The sequence below is a fragment of the Oncorhynchus mykiss genome, chromosome 3 (assembly GCF_013265735.2).
Source record: "Oncorhynchus mykiss isolate Arlee chromosome 3, USDA_OmykA_1.1, whole genome shotgun sequence".
NCBI classification, from domain to species: Eukaryota; Metazoa; Chordata; class Actinopteri; order Salmoniformes; family Salmonidae; genus Oncorhynchus; species Oncorhynchus mykiss.
Window position 1 is genome coordinate 47,147,653 of NC_048567.1, and position 18,274 is coordinate 47,165,926.

General features: G+C 41.8%; 1 protein-coding gene across 2 annotated transcripts in view; it reads right to left on the bottom strand.

Annotated features, from left to right (window-relative positions):
* Positions 1–691: 691 nt before the first annotated feature.
* LOC110520051 (activin receptor type-1C-like) overlaps positions 692–18,274 on the bottom strand; it is a 29,305-nt gene continuing 11,722 nt past the window's right edge. For both annotated transcript variants that reach the window (XM_036974311.1, XM_036974312.1), the window contains exons 3-9: positions 11,883–12,134; positions 11,099–11,329; positions 10,758–10,925; positions 9,890–10,046; positions 9,189–9,313; positions 5,115–5,245; positions 692–3,659 (exon numbers count right to left, since the gene is read on the bottom strand). In XM_036974311.1, coding sequence (XP_036830206.1) covers positions 3,534–3,659; positions 5,115–5,245; positions 9,189–9,313; positions 9,890–10,046; positions 10,758–10,925; positions 11,099–11,329; positions 11,883–12,134 — 1,190 coding nt within the window. In that variant the 3' untranslated portion in view covers positions 692–3,533. The remainder of the gene's footprint in view (positions 3,660–5,114; positions 5,246–9,188; positions 9,314–9,889; positions 10,047–10,757; positions 10,926–11,098; positions 11,330–11,882; positions 12,135–18,274) is intronic.

Genomic DNA, 18,274 nt, shown 5'->3' on the forward strand with positions numbered 1-18,274 from the left:
ACCAATTGTGTGAATGTAGGAAGTTTACAGTCAGTTGTTCAGATAGGCCTTGCCTAGTTGGAAATTCACTGAGGAAAGAGCAGGGGAGTTTGTAAAGTACGGGTACTGTAAGTGGTTTAATGACAGTTTACCCTCAGCTCTGCAGAACATAAACTACTTTGATTTATACTGTCAGGCCTTGAATACTTCTATGTCACCATTGGGGGGGGGGGGGGGGGGGGGACAAGCCTGGTTTCAGAAATGTATCCCACAAAGCCACATCTGTGAAGTTATGATTGTCCATGTTCCCGGTCACAGTGCTGTAGAATTGAACAGAGAATATGGTTAAACCGAAGCACATTCGGGAGTGGCTGATTCATCTGAGTAGTGATGCTAACAGCCAAGGTGACAAGGCTTACTTCCCCCATTTAAAACGGACACATCTGCTGTAGTTGTCAAGTTAGCCGTCTTGCCTTCTGAACCACAGTACATTTATGAATCCTCGCAGAGGATAAACGGATGACATACATAAGAAATTGTCATTTCAGGTAAACGACCGATAATGAGAGGGAAACGCTCTCATTCCGGAAGTTCAAATCATGCCCTGATTCTATCATAATCTGTAATGGGGAATTACATATTTTCTTGTCATAAGGTATTAAAAATATCAAAGAAAAATGTAATTTTCAATTAAATGTAGTTTACTGACTCACCGTTGTCACATATTTTTAATAAATAGTGTAAGACTGAAAGACATATTGACATAAGAGACCCATATCTGAATTCACAACACAAAATAGTTGCTCTTGTCAACAGAAAGAATTAAGCAAATTCATTGGAGGATGACATTTCTCAACGCAAAACCTTCTTTAGAAAACGAATACCACAGTCCCAGAGCAGGCAACACTTCCAAATTGTGTCATACACAACTTTCAACAGATATTCGACCAGAAATGACAGAATGAGTCTCCTTTCTTCAGAACGACAGATGGTCTGTAGAAGCAAAACAATTCCACACGTCCTCTTGACGTCCAGTTTCCTCTTGAGTTTCCTCAGGGAAACTGACTCGACTGTAGGCCATGACAACAAAAGCACAGCTTCATTTCCAATTAGACAATTAACATTAGCTTGCTTGTCCACAGGATACAGGCAGAGCACTAAATACTGCAATGTCAATATATATTTTGTTACAATTTTGGGGAAATAATTACACATATTAAAAGTGAAACGGTCATTGTTTTTACGTACAAAACATAATTGTAACATTGACTTAATGATACAGCTATATGGGCAACAGAGCAGCAAGCGTGTCACTTTGTACACCTATGAAGCAACTGCAGATGCTACATTGCCCATGATACATTGCCCATGCTACTGTACATTGACCCCCCAGACAGATGCTAACTTGCATGAACTACAAAGATGTTAAACAGTTTAGGGCTCTATTCAATCTGTATCGCCGAAGCGTTCCAGGGTGTGAGATCAGAAGGTCATTTCCGATTGAGCTGACAGCGTTTACCGTGAGCGCAGTCTTCGCTAACGCGGGAACATTGCCTTTAGATTTCAATCACGCTGTAAACTCTGAACTTTAGCGATCCAAACTCAATAGAGCCCTGATTTGCATAAGCAAACAATATTAAAGTAAACAAGAACAAATCTACATAAGTCATTAAAAGCCAAGTGTATTTTTCTAAACAGCACCCATCTTAAACCATCTCAAATCGCAGGCTTTGTTTAAGCAAAATGACACTACAGGCAATACATTTGCAAATTTCCAAACATACGTTGGCAAAATGTCTGTGCGATATACATGTCGTATACCTCTGATTGAACTTGCTGCAGGCCTACACAAACAGAGCACCAGGCCTGCCACGTTGTGTACAGGAGACACCCACAGCAGATTTAGTTTAAGTCCCCGTTCCTAAGCCTGTTATGGCAAGAGATTACAAGCCAAGTCTGACAATGGCATTAGTGTTCACATAAGCAGTCTGAACACGGCCACTGTTCAAACTCGGCTCACTGAAAAATCCCTCTTTAGTAGACAAACAAAATATTTGGTGAACAATTTGGTCATTTTTTTGTGTTTGCATATTATATTGGGTAAAGGGTGTACTGCTTTGTGTACATTATACCAACAATGTAGTACATTTTGTACTTTCTATATATATGTATATATTTTCACATTGGCATTTCATAGTGTCCCTACATATAGTAGCATTCAATTAAAGGCTTTGGATATAACAATATTTATATGGAATAAAAGTATTTCCATAATTCTATCTATATATTAAATATATTGAAATGTTTTTTTCTAAAACTTCTCTCTTCTGTAATATAACAAAAGTTGTGCTTCACAGAGAAGATGTGATTGTTAGGCAAAGTACATGTGCGTTTGGATGTGTTTAAAGGGGCAATCTGCAATAGCGACATCCGTTTTTTTTTCACTTTTATGACATTATTGATTCTTAAAGAATATAACTTGTAAACGAGCTGAGTAAAACTGTCGTAGCACATCGAAAACCAAAATATAAACTTGTTTTACGCCATTGTTTGTAAACAGTTCCATTGTACACAAATACTGTATATCCTCAAAGCATGGTTAAAACCAGAGATCCTATTAAATCTCTATACTTATTTCAACTATTAGTATTCTAGTTCCTAATTATAGGGTTAATACTATAATGTTGATATCATGGATGGTCAGTCCTTGCATCTATAGCTTACATTTCTCCAGCCCCCATCCCTCAGCTGTTAACCAAAATAGCAGTGGGTGTCCACTTTGTCATTGTTGTTGTTAGAACTGCAGATTGCTCCTTTAACAATAATATATTGTGTTATACAACATCTTAGACTTAAATACGGAGTATAGTTGATATAGGCATTATTTTTCAAGTCATATACAACGATATATATGGATACGAAATAGAATAGGGCGGGGATGGGGGCAGCACCCAAGTAGCAGTTATCTTTATGGATGTATACCTTGGGTGTCCTTTACTAATCAGGCATAGCAGTGAGTGCATTACTCAGTAACATTTACAATCATTTTTGCATGTTGCCTAGCACTACAGTACATACACTATTATATGGCATTCAATGTGCAACTTCAAGCTTTGGGCACTTAAAAAACATCTGAGGTAGCAGAGACAAAATCTGTACATTATAAATCATCCATTGTCATCTAAAAAGGTCACAGTTTCATTTCCTGTTCTTTCTTGATTGGGTGATGCAGTTCCAGTCACACACTGCAGGGCAGGACAGGAGTGTTCCCTGCTGGGTAGCAGCAGTAGGCTCCTTTGGCATCACAAGCTGAGAATGCACACTGCTGAGTCGTATTCATTAGTGCACAACATAGCAAAAAATATATATATAATATTTCAGTTTCTTATTTGACAAATTCAGGTAGACCCCTCCCCGCTCCAGTCTGTTTTATTCTGTTTGGTTTCTAATGAATAACACCCAGTTGAGTGTTTCAGTGTGGTCCAGAGGATGCTTTGCTCCCGACTAATAACAGTACATTGGGGGGGGAGCAGCCAGTGGGCTAGCTTACCAAGCTAATCTTTGATGTCCTTGAGTACAGTCACCTGAGAGACGGTCTTCTTGACCCTCAGTGCGGTGAGGCGAGCTGCAGCATTGGCGTACCAGCACTCGCGCATCAGCTTGCCTATCACCCGCAGTGCCTAACGAATCAAGAGGGATTTTTATCAATGAACAGGCCCAGATTGTACATGGTCTGACCAGACTTTTACGGTAATTTAACACAGGCTCTTATCCAGAGCGACAGTAAGTGCATTCAACTAAGGTACAATGCCTTCCGAAAGTATTCATACCCATTGACTTATTCCACATTTTGTTGTGTTACAGCCCAAATTAAAAATTGATGAAATCTTTTTTGTTCTCACCAATCTACACACAATACGCCCTAATGACAAAGTGAAAACGTGATTTTGGAAAAAAATGTGCAAATATATTGAAAATACAGAAATTTCTCATTTACGTAAGGACTCACACCCCTGAGCCAATACTTTGTAGAAGCACCTTTGGCAGCGATTACAGCTATGAGTCTTTCTGGGTAAGTCTAAGAGTTTCCACACCTGGATTGTGCAACATTTGACCACTATTCTTTTCAAAATGATTCAAGCTCTGTCAAATTGGTTGTTGATCATTGCTAGACAACCAATTTCAGGTCTTGCCATATATTTTTTAAATAGATTTAAGTCAAAACTGTAACTCAGTCATTCAGTAACATTCACTGTCTTCTTGGTAAGCAACTCCAGTGTAGGTTTTCCCTTGTTGTTTAGGTTATTGTACCGCTGAAAGGTAAATTCACCTCCCAATGTCTGGTGAAAAGCAGACTGAATCAGGTTTTCCTCTAGGATTTTACTTGTGCTTAGCTCCATTCTGTTTCTTTTTTATCCTGAAAAACTCCCCAGTCCTTAAATATAGAATTAGGGACCTTACTGATAATTTTCTGTGTTGGGTGCAGAGATGAGGTAGTCATTCAAAAACCATGTTAAACACTTATTGCACACAGAGTGAGTCCATGCAAAGTATTATGTGACTTGTTAAGCAAATGTTTACTCCTGAACTTACTTAGGCTTGCCATCACAAAAGGGGTTGAATACTTATTGACTCAAGATATTTCAGCTTTTCATTTGTAAACATTTGGAAAAACATAATTACACTTTGACATTATGAGGTATTGTCTGCAGGCCAGTGACAAAACATCTCAATTAAATCCTTTTAAAATTCAGGCTATAGCAAAATGTGGAAAACGTCAAGGGGTCTGAATACTTTCCGAAGGCACTGTAGGTAACACAACCCCATATCACAGTCATCGCAAGTAAAAACCTTTTCACAAACAGCAGTTCAATTCAAAATTCTAAATGCCAGACAAGTCAACATACAGTATTTACCTTATGGCACTGTAGTGGTAAAACACAAAAAAATAATAAAACATTCCAGTCTAGGGTTGTAAAATTCAGGTAGCGTCACCTAAATTCCCAGGCTCCCCGGTTGGAGTATTCATAAGGTTTACTGCTGATTCCAAGAATCCTCCAACTAGAAAAACCTGGACATTTTGGGGAAATGAACCGGAATTCAGCGACCCTATTACAGTCAGAATCGTATCTCACCTCGCAGCTCTGCCACTGGTTGGGAATGTTAGGTCTCAGTTTCTGGTCACAGACAATCTTTCTCATGTCCTCCACAGAGGGATCTGAAGGCACCATGTCATAGTAAGGCAACTGAAAATCTTCTTGAAGTCCTTTGGGGAAAAAAGAAAAAAAAAGACACATTTTATCATCAGTTCCGCGGCACAAATGTACCTCCATGAGTTCCACGGCAATATTAAACATGTTGTTTATTCAATATCGGTGGTAATATAATGATTCATTAAAAAAGGTCCCCAACAGTGAAAATCACAGTTTTTTAAAATCAAATTTGATGATATTTGGATGAAGACAGTTCATAGTAGGTTGATCCAAGTATGAAAAATGACTGTAGCTGGTACATAAGGAGGAGGCCATAGCTGGATGTGTGTCCCCCTTCAATCTTGGGAATGACTGAAGCCAAGTGGGTGACTGAAGCCCACTTGATCAAAGTGGGGCACATGGAGCCCCCCCTCCTCTGGATCAATCCCTGTTGTTAGTTGCATATCCTAAAGCCTTCCTTTACTTTTTCAAGCATTCGGACGGGAGATGAGTGTTACAAATTGTACAAGTCAATGGGGTCCTGCACACTGTAGGGCGGCCGGGTGCCTACACAGTGTCTTGCAAAAGTATTCATCCCCTTGCCGTTTTTGTTGCGTTACAACCTGTAATTTAAATGGATTTTTATTTGGATTTCATGTAATGGACAGACAAAATAGTCCAAATTGGTGAAGTGAAATTTAAAAAATTACTTGTTTAAAAAAATTTAAAAGAGGTGCTGGCATATGTATTCACCCCCTTTGCTATGAAGCCCCTAAAAAAATACCAATTACCTTCAGAAGTCACATAATTAGTTAAGTAAAGTACACCTGTGTGTAATCTAAGTGTCACATGATCTCAGTATAGAGTTGAAGTCAAAAGTTTACATACACTTAGGTTGAAGTCATAATACTAGTTTTCAACCACTCCACAAATGTCTTCTTAACAAACTATAGTTTTGGCAAGTCAGTTAGAACATCTACTTTGTGCATGACAAGTATTTTTTCCAACAATTGTTTACAAATTATGTCACTTATAATTCACTGTATCACAATTCCAGTGGGTCAGAAGTTACATACACTAAGTTGACTGTGCCTTTAAACAGCTTGGAAAATTCCCGAAAATTATGTCATGGCTTTAGAAGCTTCTGATAGGCTAATTGGCATCATTTGAGTGAATTGGAGGTGTACCTGTGGATGTATTTCAAGGCCTACCTTCAAACTCAGTGCTTCTTTGCTTGACATCATGGTAAAATCAAAAGAAATCAGCAAAGACCTCAGGAAAAACAAAATTGTAGACCTCCACAAGTCTGGTTCATCCTTGGGAGCAATTTCCAAACGCCAGAAGGTACCACGTTCATCTGTACAAACAATAGTATGCAAGTATAAACACCATGGGACCACGCAGCTGTCATACCGCTCAGGAAGGAGATGCGTTCTGTCTCCTAGAGATGAACGTACTTCGGTGTGAAAAGAGCAAACCAATCCCAGAATAGCAGTAAAGGCCCCTTTGAAGATGCTGGAGCAAACAGGTACAAAAGTATCTATGTCCACAGTAAAACGAGTCCTATATCGACATAACCTGAAAGGCCGCTCAGAAAGGAAGAAGCCACTGCTCCAAAACTGACATTAAAAAAAGCCAGACTACAGTTTGCAACTGCACATGGGGACAAAGATCGTACTTTTTGGACAAATGTCCTCTGGTCTGATGAAACAAAAATAGAACTGTATGGCCATAATGACCATTGTTATGTTTGGAGGAAAAAGGGAGATGCTTGCAAGCCGAAGAACACCATCCCAACAGTGAAGCATGGGGGTGGCAACATCGTGTTGTGGGTGTGCTTTGCTGCAGGAGGGACTGGTGCACTAAACAAAATATATGGCACCATAAGGTGCCATCACCCCTGGTGAGACAAAACCGCGACTTGTCAGTGAAGAGCACTTTTTGCCAGTCCTGTCTGGTCCAGCGACGGTGGGTTTGTGCCCATAGGTGATGTTGTTGCCAGTGATGTCTGGTGAGGACCTGCCTTACAACAGGCAGTCCAGCCTTTCTCAGCCTATTGCGGACAGTCTGAGCACTGATGGAGTGTGCGTTCCTGGTGTAACTCGGGCAGTTGTTGCCATCCTGTACCGGTCCCGCAGGTGTGATGTTCAGATGTACCGATCCTGTGTAGATGTTGTTACACGTGGTCTGACACTGAGGACAATCAGCTGTCCGTCCTGTCTCCCTGTCTTAGGCGTCTCACAGTACGGACATTGCAATTTATTGTCCTGGCCACATCTGCAGTCCTCATGCCTCCTTGCAGAATGTTCACACAGATGAGCAGGGACCCTGGGCATCTTTCTTTTGGTGTTTTTCAAAGTCAGTAGAAAGGCCTCTAAGTTTTCATAACTGTGACCTTAATTGCCTACCGTCTGTCAGCTGTTAGTGTCTTAACAACCGTTCCACAGGTGCATGTTCATTAATTGTTCATGGTTCATTGAACCAGCATGGGAAACAGTGTTTAAACCCATTACAATGAAGATCAGTGAAGTTAGTTGGATTTTAACAAATTATCTTTGAAAGACAGGGTCCTGAAAAAGGGACATTTCTTTTTTTGCTGAGTTTAGATGGCTAGACTATATTTGCTTTGCTTATACGGTGGTGAGGACAGTAGTCCTACTGACAACTTCAACAGGACGAGGATCAATTGATGTTTACTGATCATGAAAAGTATGCAGTTACATGCTGTATAACTCTGATGAGAGAGATAAATGTGGAATAATCTGAAATGTGAAGTTCTGACAATACTCTTCAAGAGGTGATGATTATAAAAACAAATAGTTCTAACATTTAACAATCCCTTGAAAATGGCACGTAGTTGTCATTGGTTTTAGCAGAGCTGATGGTCTCCTTGCCCCCCGGCAGCCAAATCGAACACTCTGTACCATATCATGACGTTTTATTGATAACAACCCATGCCAGCAGCATACCACCCTGCATCCCACTGCTGGCTTGTTTCTGAAGCTAAGCAGGGTTGGTCCTGGTCAGTCCCTGGATGGGAGACCAGATGCTGTTGGAAGTGGTATTGGAGGGCCAGTAGGAGGCACTCTTTCCTCTGGTCTAAAATAAAATATCCCAATGCCCCAGGGTAGTGATTGGGAACACTGCCCTGTGTAGGGTGCTGTCTTTTGGATGGGACGTTAAACGGGTGTCCTGACTCTGAGGTCATTAAAGATCCCATGACACTTAATTGTAAGAATAGGGGTGTTAACCCTGGTGTCCTGGCTAAATTCCCAAACTGTCCCTTATATGGTCACCTAATCATCCCCAGCTTACAATTGTATCTTTCACTCCTCTCCCCTGTAACTATTCCTCAGGTTGTTGCTGTAAATGATCATTTGTTCTCAGTCAACTTACCTGATAAAATAGGCTCAGAATGACCTTGTTACCTGGCAATGATCACAAGGGTATTTTAAAAAGCTGTCAGTCAAGGTGCGCTCATGAATATAAACTCCCTGACCACTCTGCCTGTTCTTTCAGGCTTCCTGATAGTTAGAGATGAGAGAAAAAAGGTACAACTTGATTCAATTCTGAACATTTTAATAGTGTAAAAATATTTCGGGTGACGTTTTTGGTCATTCAAAAAGGCCTTTTTTACTTGTGCTGTACCTTTAATATTTATAAAAGTGACAAATCACTGAATAAAGTAATTCGAGTCATCTACCCAAATAAACCAATAACTGCATCAGTCACTGCTCCAGTGTAATTTATTCCAGTGCATTACCTGCACAGACTGGACACTTCCATTCCATTTGCTTAAGGTTGCTTTTGTACCAACAGTTAAACGACTTGACTTGTGTCCCAAATTACACCCTATTCCCTACATAGAGGTTCCCTGGTCAAAAGTAGTGTACTATACAGGGAATAGAATATTAGCTTCAGCTTTAAATAGTGTCATTTCTAGTGTATTCGTTGCACAGTCTGGGGATTTCCATTTTATTTGCTTCAGTTTTCTTTTTTTTAATATATATAACTTACCCCTGACGGAACACCTCCGTGCCAGTTCCCAGAACACCAGGCCCAGGGAGTAGATATCGGCCCGCTTGAATGACTCAAAGCTGCTCATATTGATCGTGTCATCCAGCAGTTCTGGTGCCATGTACCTGCCGGGAGGGAGGATACACTTGTTAACTCCTAATTAACTGGGTTTTAGGGTGAGAGAGTCAACAATGACGCATATGTCCGTTCGAGTAAGAAGACTCAATGTCCTGGCAGAGATACGCAGACAGGCAGCAGGCACACAGAGATACGCACGGCCAGTTTATTATTATAGACACAGGGCTCCATGTGAGCTGTGGTCCAATCATTCTGCTAACAGTTTACAAGCAAAGCATATGGTGACCCTAAAAAATAAAATAAAAAAGGAGCTCTGAATGATGGAGAGAGCACGTGGAAGGGGATCGCTGTCAATTTCCTAAACGAAACGAGGGCGAGTGATGTGAGGTAAAGACTTGGCGTGTGTACCAAATGGCACCCTATTCTCTAGTGCACTACTTTAGACCAGAGCTGTGGCATTTGGGACGTACACAAAGCCAATGTGAGACCTTCCTGATCACCGGCCCAATATTTCTCCCTCCATCTCTCTAAAAGGACATAAAGATAAAATACTAATAATTGAATAAGTAGATTAAAGTGGCCAATAAACATGCCCATGCCCTTCTCTCAGGTAAAAGCGTTACCTCTTTGTTCCTACTCTGTGATTCGACGGTATGTCGATGGTGTTGGTGCTGGAGTCGTGTTTCACAGCCAATCCCAGGTCTGCTATGACGGCTGTCCCATTCTTCTTCACCAGGATATTCTTAGACTTGATGTCTCTGTGGGCAATGGCAGGTTTCCCTGTAAGACAGATCCCAAATCAGAGTTATGTTACATGTCATTTCAACTTGCTAACGTGACACATGGGGTTTGCTGTCCCTGTAGTATGGCCCTTGCAAAAAAGATGTCCAGGGCTAGGAATAATAGATTAATACTAGATAATAACACATTACAATACAGTTATACTTCATGTCATTTCAATAACTTGCTAACAGAAGTCTGGTGCTCACAATAGATTAACAGTAGTACTGTGTACACATCTGACACAAAGAAAACCCATTCAGAAGAAAATACCATAGGTGTCACATTGTAACTATTGAAGTAGGGCTTTGGTTATGAATGTGACAAGGTCACTACAGCAAGTAACTAGCAACACCAAGAAGTGTGCTTGGGATAGTAGCTAAGAATAACAAGGTGCTCCACGAAAGAGGATTTTCTGCTGTTCGTGCTCTGTACAGTAGGAGGCCCTCACCTAGTCACAGTGAGTATTCTTCTGACTTTTGGTAAATAAATACATGTGAATCCTGTGGGATGTTAAATAGATCATCTATAGCAGGAATGGCATCATTGTAACACTAGACTGACAGATACACAGGTCTGCAATTGTTACTGAATTGGAGGCTACTATACTGCAAAAAAAGAGCCCAGGGCAAATATATATATCTGTGGAGCTGTGGCTAGGACCTGGGAGCTGTAGTGCCCAATCTAGGCAGAGAGGTGCCAGTCCCTCACCCTGAGTGCCAATGATCTCCATGTGGAGGTGTGCCAGACCGCTGGTGATGGACAAGGCCAGGACGATCATGCCGTCCACAGACACTGTGTACCTGTTCAGGTAGTCGAACAGAGAGCCGTGCTCGTGGTACTCTGACACCAGCCACAGCTGGGTCCAAGAGCCGTTATCTGCAATGCAAAAACAGCAAAGGGCATGGTCATACACATGGAGTCAGTGTATGCGTACAGTCCTATTGAGAACGTTGGTCTCACATGGTCAAAACAATAGAGATGACCCTGGTCAAAAGTAGTGCACTTAATGAGGACCAGGGTGCCATTTGCCCAAATGTGTCAATGCGTACCTTTGTTATCGGCTGCGATGAATCCCAGGATGCTCTCGTGTCGGAGCATGATGGTCTGGTAGATCTCTGCCTCTCTGAACCAGGACCTCTCGTCTCGGGATGAGAAGATCTTCACCGCCACGTCCTCCCCTCGCCACCTCCCTCGCCACACCTCCCCGAAGCGTCCCTTCCCAATGGTCTCCTGCAGCACGATGGTCCGAGCTATTGTCCGCTGTACCAGCAGCGGCAGCCCTGTGAAACAGAAACTAAATCAGTTTAATCAGGGTTTTATATATTTTTTTAACTTTATTTAACTAGGCAAGTCAGTTAAGAACAAATTCTTATTTACAATGACGGCCTACCCCGGATGGCACTGGGCCAATTGTGCGCCGCCCTATGGGACTCCCAATCACAGCCGGTTGTGATACAGCCTGGAATTGAACCAGGGTCTGTAGTGACGCCTCTAGCCCTGAGATGCAGTGCCTTAAAACGCTGCGCCACTCGGGAGCCATCAGGAGTTACAACTGATCTGCCAGGAACATCATCTCTCTGAACTCGACTTGTTTCTCTCACTTCCTGCCCATTGTGGCCATATCAAGCAAATAAAATGGTGTTCAATATTAAAACCTCAGATTGATTCGCTACACTAACCATGAGGTCTATCTATCAGAGTGCCATTAGCCTGCTCTCCTCTGGTGTGCGCCTAAATGGAATCACCATTACAGACCCATTGACTTGAAAAGGGATGTCCATTCCTGTGATTCTATTTCTCTGACTGTAAATGCATTTGTAGACTCTCTCTTACCGGAGCCTGAGCCGGACGTGCTCATGTCATAGATGAGATCTTTAATACACTTGTCGGGGGGCATGAGACTCTGGTCGTCCAGGGGCTCCTCCACGTCATTCTTGTGGGCCCTGTTGTTGGCACAGCGCTGGCCCTGCACCACACACACCCCCAGCAGGATGCTCACACACAGCAGGGCAGAGGGAACCAGGATGACCGCTGCCAGCTCCAGCCTGCCCCAGCCGGGCTCCTCCGAAGGCCTCTCAACATAGCCTACACAACACATAGAAGCATACACACCATACTATGTATTCAAAAACAGAGGACCTCATTCAGTAACAAGAAGGTCAGTAGATTAAAATGTGCACACATTTGTGATATAAGATTTTTTTTTTAAAACGTGGATGGAGAATGTTTAGGGATTTTAAAAAAATATATATTTTTTAAATCCCTAAACATTCTCCATCCACGTTTAAAAAAAAAAAATCTTATATCACAAATGTGATATATCACAAATATATATATATATATATATATATATATATATATATACACACACTTCCTGAACTCAAATAATACATAGGCTAAACTTCTCATGATCTCTATGCCCTCTAGTGGTCATTTTCAACTTTATTTATTAACCCATTACTTCCAACAATGTACAGTACGTCATGACATACTGTACCAGCTTGTGGTCAAAATATGAAACTGAAGAAATCTCACCAAAAACAAAGGCCCCATTCTGTTCACCAGCACCTAACGATGTTATGAATATGGTTGTGTCCCAAATGACAACCAAAGGTAGTGCCCTACCTTTGACCAGATCCCAATGGGGTTGCCAGTATCATTTACTCCATGATCATTTAGTCAGACCGAAACTGGCCTGGGTGCTATTCTGCTTAAAAACAACTTTGACTTGCGAAACGATGTTGTGAGTTAGTATGGACACAGAAAGGCACAGTAACCCAGGCTCGACAGAAAACCAGCAATCCAGAAAATCAATACAGCCCTTCAGCTAATCTAAATCCTCTCAGATCCTGAGAAATTTGAATTTGGCAGATGCGAAGTTAGGTTTGCAATTGAACAACGTTTCTAAAAGTCCTGTTCTTTGCTAGAAGTTCTCAGGCAATCAGATTCGTCAGCAGCACAAGATACAGAAGCAGGGTTTTTACTGGGCATAGGTTTTATAAGTTCAGCTTGTTTTACCAATAATACAAATTCCATGGAGTCATGCACCGACTGCAAAATGCATCTTGGAGATACGTATCTAGACTATGAATCCCTCGACATATGACATGGCTCTGGCTGTACTGCCAGACATATCCAGTGAGCCTAACTTTGTGTCGCTATTTTGGGGAAATTAACGAGCACTGACTGAATGACATTGATGCAAATGTCCTGGAATTACCATGGAAATACTAATACTAAAAAAAGTACTAAAGCAGGTACTTTTCAAAGTTGGAATAGCCTTAATATCAACAAAAACAGAAAGTGCACTCTAGAGCTTAAGTGGCGGCATGTTATTTTGACCAGATGGTCTTATCCCCCAATCACAGCAATAGTCTTCGAGTGTCCTCGTCCAGTAAGACGTCTTGCAACATTGACAGGGTGAGAACTGTACACAGATTCAGACATGTGGACACGACAGCCCGAGTCAACTGTTTCATAACATGTCTTCTTTCCCTTTGACCTAAAAGCCTTTCTACCACACGTCCAAGTAGAGCAAAGCAAGTCACTCAACGAAGCAAAACAACAGGGTGGAAGGGGGGGGGGTTAGAGATCCGTCTCTAACCTCCATTGCTCTACTGGTGAAAAGATTGAAATGTTTTTCAACATGCATATCAGTTTGGATGCACTTGGGACATATCTACTTCCCCATATGCTTTGAATAGGCCACTTATCTGTGTCTAATGTCAGTAGTGGCATGTGTTCGGACAGCAATCGTTCATCATTTTTTGACATATTCAAATATTTGTATCCAAATCTCAATATCTTCACGACGGTATGAAACAACGTGTTCTTAAGACTAGGCAAATTTCTGGAAATCAACGTCCCCAGTTTGAAACAAAGAACAGTCATTATGACAAGAAATAGAGTCTATAGAACAGGCTTCCCCATTCAAAACATTGATGGGCATAATGGGTGGACAGGCAGCCATTGCTAACGTACCCATAGGAGCTAGATCATATATTCCATTTCTATGCACTAGGCAGATTCAGTATTTTACATGCACAGAGCCATTTTATTGTAGATTTCAAACATTACAACTGTAGTGGGCTAAAGTGATCTTATCTACCCTTTGAACTTTCAATCATGTGCTCTAACCGGTTACAATAAGATCCATAAAACATATCTAAATGAGCTTGTTTTCACGTGATCCATTGACGTCAGCGTTATATATACACACACACACACACACTACGGTTCAAAAGTTTGAGGTAACTTAGAAATATCCTTGTTTTTGAAAGAAAAGCAACACCAGGATGCGGGCCTTCTAGGCAGAGTGGCAAAGAAAAAGCCATATCTCAGACTTGGCCAATAAAAAGAAAAGATTAAGGTGGGCAAAAGAAGAGACACTGGACAGAGGAATTCTGCCTAGAAGGCCAGCATCTCGGAGTCGCTCGCCTCTTCACTGTTGTGGTGTTGAGACTGGTGTTTTGCGGGTACTATTTTTTTTACCCCCTTTTTCTCCCCAATTTCGTGGTATCCAATTATTAGTAGTTACTGTCTTGTCTCATCGCTACAACTCCCGTACGGGCTCGGGAGAGACGAAGGTCGAGAGTCATGCGTCCTCCGAAACACAACCCAACCAAGCCGCACTGCTTCTTTAACACAGCGCGCATCCAACCTGGAAGCCAGCTGCACCAATGTGTCGGAGGAAACACCGTGCTCCTAGCGACTTGGTCAGCGTGCACTGCGCCCAGCCCGCCACAGGAGTCACTAGTGCGCGATGAGACAAGGATATCCCTACCGGCCAAGCCCTCCCTAACCCGGACGACGCTATGCCAATTGTGCGTCGCCCCATGGACCTCCCGGTCACGGCCGGCTGCGACAGAGCCCGGGCTCGAACCCAGAGTCTATTTAACGAAGCTGCCAGTTGAGGACTTGTGAGGCATCTGTTCCTCAAACTAGACACGAATGTACTTGCGACTCCGGGATGCTGGCCTTCTAGGCAGAATTCTTCTGTTCAGTGTCTGTTCTTTTGCCCATCTTAATCTTTTCTTTTTATTGGCCAGTCTGAGATAGTCCAGCGTCCCGGAGTCGACTCTTCACTGTTGTGGCGTTGAGACTGGTGTTTTGCAGGTACTATTTAATGAAGCTGCCAGTTGAGGACTTGTGAGGCATCTGTTTCTCAAACTAGACACTAATGTACTTGTCCTCTTGCTAAGTTTTGCACCGGGGCCTCCCACCCTTTCTATTCTGGTTAGGGCCAATTTGCGGTGTTCTGTGAAGAGAGTAGTACACAGCGTTGTACGAGATCTTCAATTTCTTGGCAATTTCTCACATGGAATAGCCTTCATTACTCAGAACAAAAATAGAGTGATGAGTTTTAGAAGAAAGGTCTTTGTTTCTGGTCAGTTTGAGCCTGTAATCGAAGCCACAAATGCTGATGCTCCAGATACTCAATTAGTCTAAAAGAAGGACAGTTTTATTTATTTTTAAATCAGCACAACAGTTTTCAGCTGTGAAAGCACAATTGCAAAAGGGTTTTCTAATGATCAATTAGCCTTTTAAAATGATCAACTTGGATTAGCTAACAACGTGCCATTGGAACATAGGAGTGATGGTTGCTGATAATGGGCCTCTGTACGCCCATGTAGATATTCCTTAAAAATCAGCCATTTCCAGCTACAATAGTCATTTACAACATTAACAATGTCTGCACTGTAGTTCTGATCCATTTGATGTTATTTTAATGGACCAAAAATGTGATTTTCTTTCAAAAATATGGACATTTCTAAGTGACCCCAAACTTTTGAAAGATATAATTTTTTTAATTGTATTTATTTATTTATTTGATTATTGTTTAAAACTTTTTTGTTAACTGATTTCAAAGCCAAGATCAACTGTGACTTGAAGGCTAATGAAATATACTGGACAAAACATGTATAATAAGTATATGGAACAGATCCTTCTGTTTATTCTACTCATTCAAAATGTTTTACCTTTCATCAATGGAGTCCGGAAAGCCTCCATAAAATACACAGAGCAAAAATATAAAAACGCATGTAAAATGCTTCATGAGCTGAAATAAACCAAATCCAGAAATATTCCATATGCACAAGAAGCTTATTTCTCTCAAATGTTGTGCACAAAGTTGTTTCCATCCCTGTTGGTAAGCATTTCTCCATTGCCAATATAATCCATCCACCTGACAGGTGCGGCATATCAAGAAGCTGATTAAACATCATGAGCATTACACAGGTGTACCTTCTGCTGGGGACAATAAAATGGCACCTTAAAATGTGCAGTTGTCACATAACACAATGCCACAGATGTCTCAAGTTGAGGGAGCGCGCAATTGGCATGCTGACCGCAGGAAAGTCCACAAGAGCTATTGCCAGAGAATTGAACGTTAATTTCTTTACCATAAACTGCTTCCAACATCGTTTTAGAGAATTTGGCCTCACAACCGTAGACCACATGTATGGCGTTGTGTGGGTGAGCGGTTTACTGATGTCAACATTGTGAACAGAGTGCTCCATGGTGACGGTGGGGCTAAGGCATGGGGAAGTATAAGCTACGGACAACGAACAATTGCATTTTATCGATGGCAATTTGAATGCACAGAGATACCGTGACGAGATCCTGAGGCCCATTGTCCTGCCATTCATCCGCTGCCATCACCTCATGTTTCAGCATGATAATGAACGGCCCCATGTCGCAAGGATCTGTACACAATTCCTGGAAGCTGAAAATGTCCCAGTTCTTCCATGGCCTACATACTCACCAGAAATGTCACCCATTGCGCCAGTTTGTGATGCTGTGGATCGTTGCGTACGACAGTGTGGTCCAGTTCCCGCCAATATCCAGCAACTTTGCACAGCCATTGAAGAGGAGTGGGACAACATTCCACAGGCCACAAGCAACAGCCTGATCAACTCTATGCGAAGGAGATGTGTCGCGCTGCACGAGGCAAATGATGGTCGCACCAGATACTGACTGGTATACTTTTTTTTTTAAAAAGGTATCTGTGACCAATAGATCTGTATTCCCAGACATGTGGAATCCATAGATTAGGGCCAAATTGACTTAAATTGACTGATTACCTTATTGGAACTGTAAAACAGCTACACACACTTCATCCACAGCGATAGTAGTAAGTTATATCGTTGTCTAAGTGGCCTTTATGAGTTATTGATATAGTGCTTATCTTTTCTCTGTAGCTCGGGCAATTTGGAAGCTGTTCGACCGCTCTGCTTCGGTGCATACAATCAATGTGGTTACCAGGGGAACGGTAATCAAGGTCATAGCACAGGCACTGACGAATAGAGGAAATAGAGAGTCTAGTCCGTGCCCTCTTAAAATGCAAGTCCGTACCCTCTTAAAATACAAGGTTGTCAGCAATAGTGCAGTTCTCCTCTGAAACAGCAGAGATCACTTTAACATCCCTGTATCCATTCATACCCGAAGTTGTTGTGTAGACTGTAGTCTGTGAACAACTGACAAATGTTACCTTTAACAGCTTTATCATACTGTGTGTGTTGATTTTTCGCCTCAAAGGGTCTAAGTACACTCTGATGATTGGTCTGGGTCCTGTAGTGTCACTGTAAATCAGTTATTACCAACCCTGGCCCTGGAGAGACACCGGGTGTGCAGGCCTTTGTTCTAGCCCAGCACAGTCTGATTCGACTTAACTATTCTAAACCTTACATATACGATTCTAGATATAAGAAGCTTTATCACACACGCACACACACACATATATAAAAATAGTTATATGGAAAAGGTCAGATAGGTCAATTATATGATATGAAGAGTACAATTCTAGGGTTTTGGGCTATTTAGGGAGCGAACCGATGTTAACTTGCAAGGTACAGTGCTACTGCGAGTTGTACACTGATTATACAAAACATGAGAAATGCCTGCTCTTTCCATGACAGACTGACCAGGTGAATCCAGGTTAAAGCTATGAGCCCTACTGATGTCACTTGTTAAATCCACTTCAAATCAGTATAGATGAAGGTGAGGAGGATTTTTAAGCCTTGAGACATGGATTGTGTATGTGTGCCATTCAGACAGTGAATGTGCAAGACAAAATATTTCAGTGCCTTTGAACAGGTTATGGTAGTAGGTGCCAGGCACACCGGTTTGAGTGTGTCAAGAACTGCAACGCTCAAGAGTGTCCTGTGTGTATCAAAAATGGTCCACCACCCCAAGGACATGATGGGAGACTCCACCCAAAGGACACC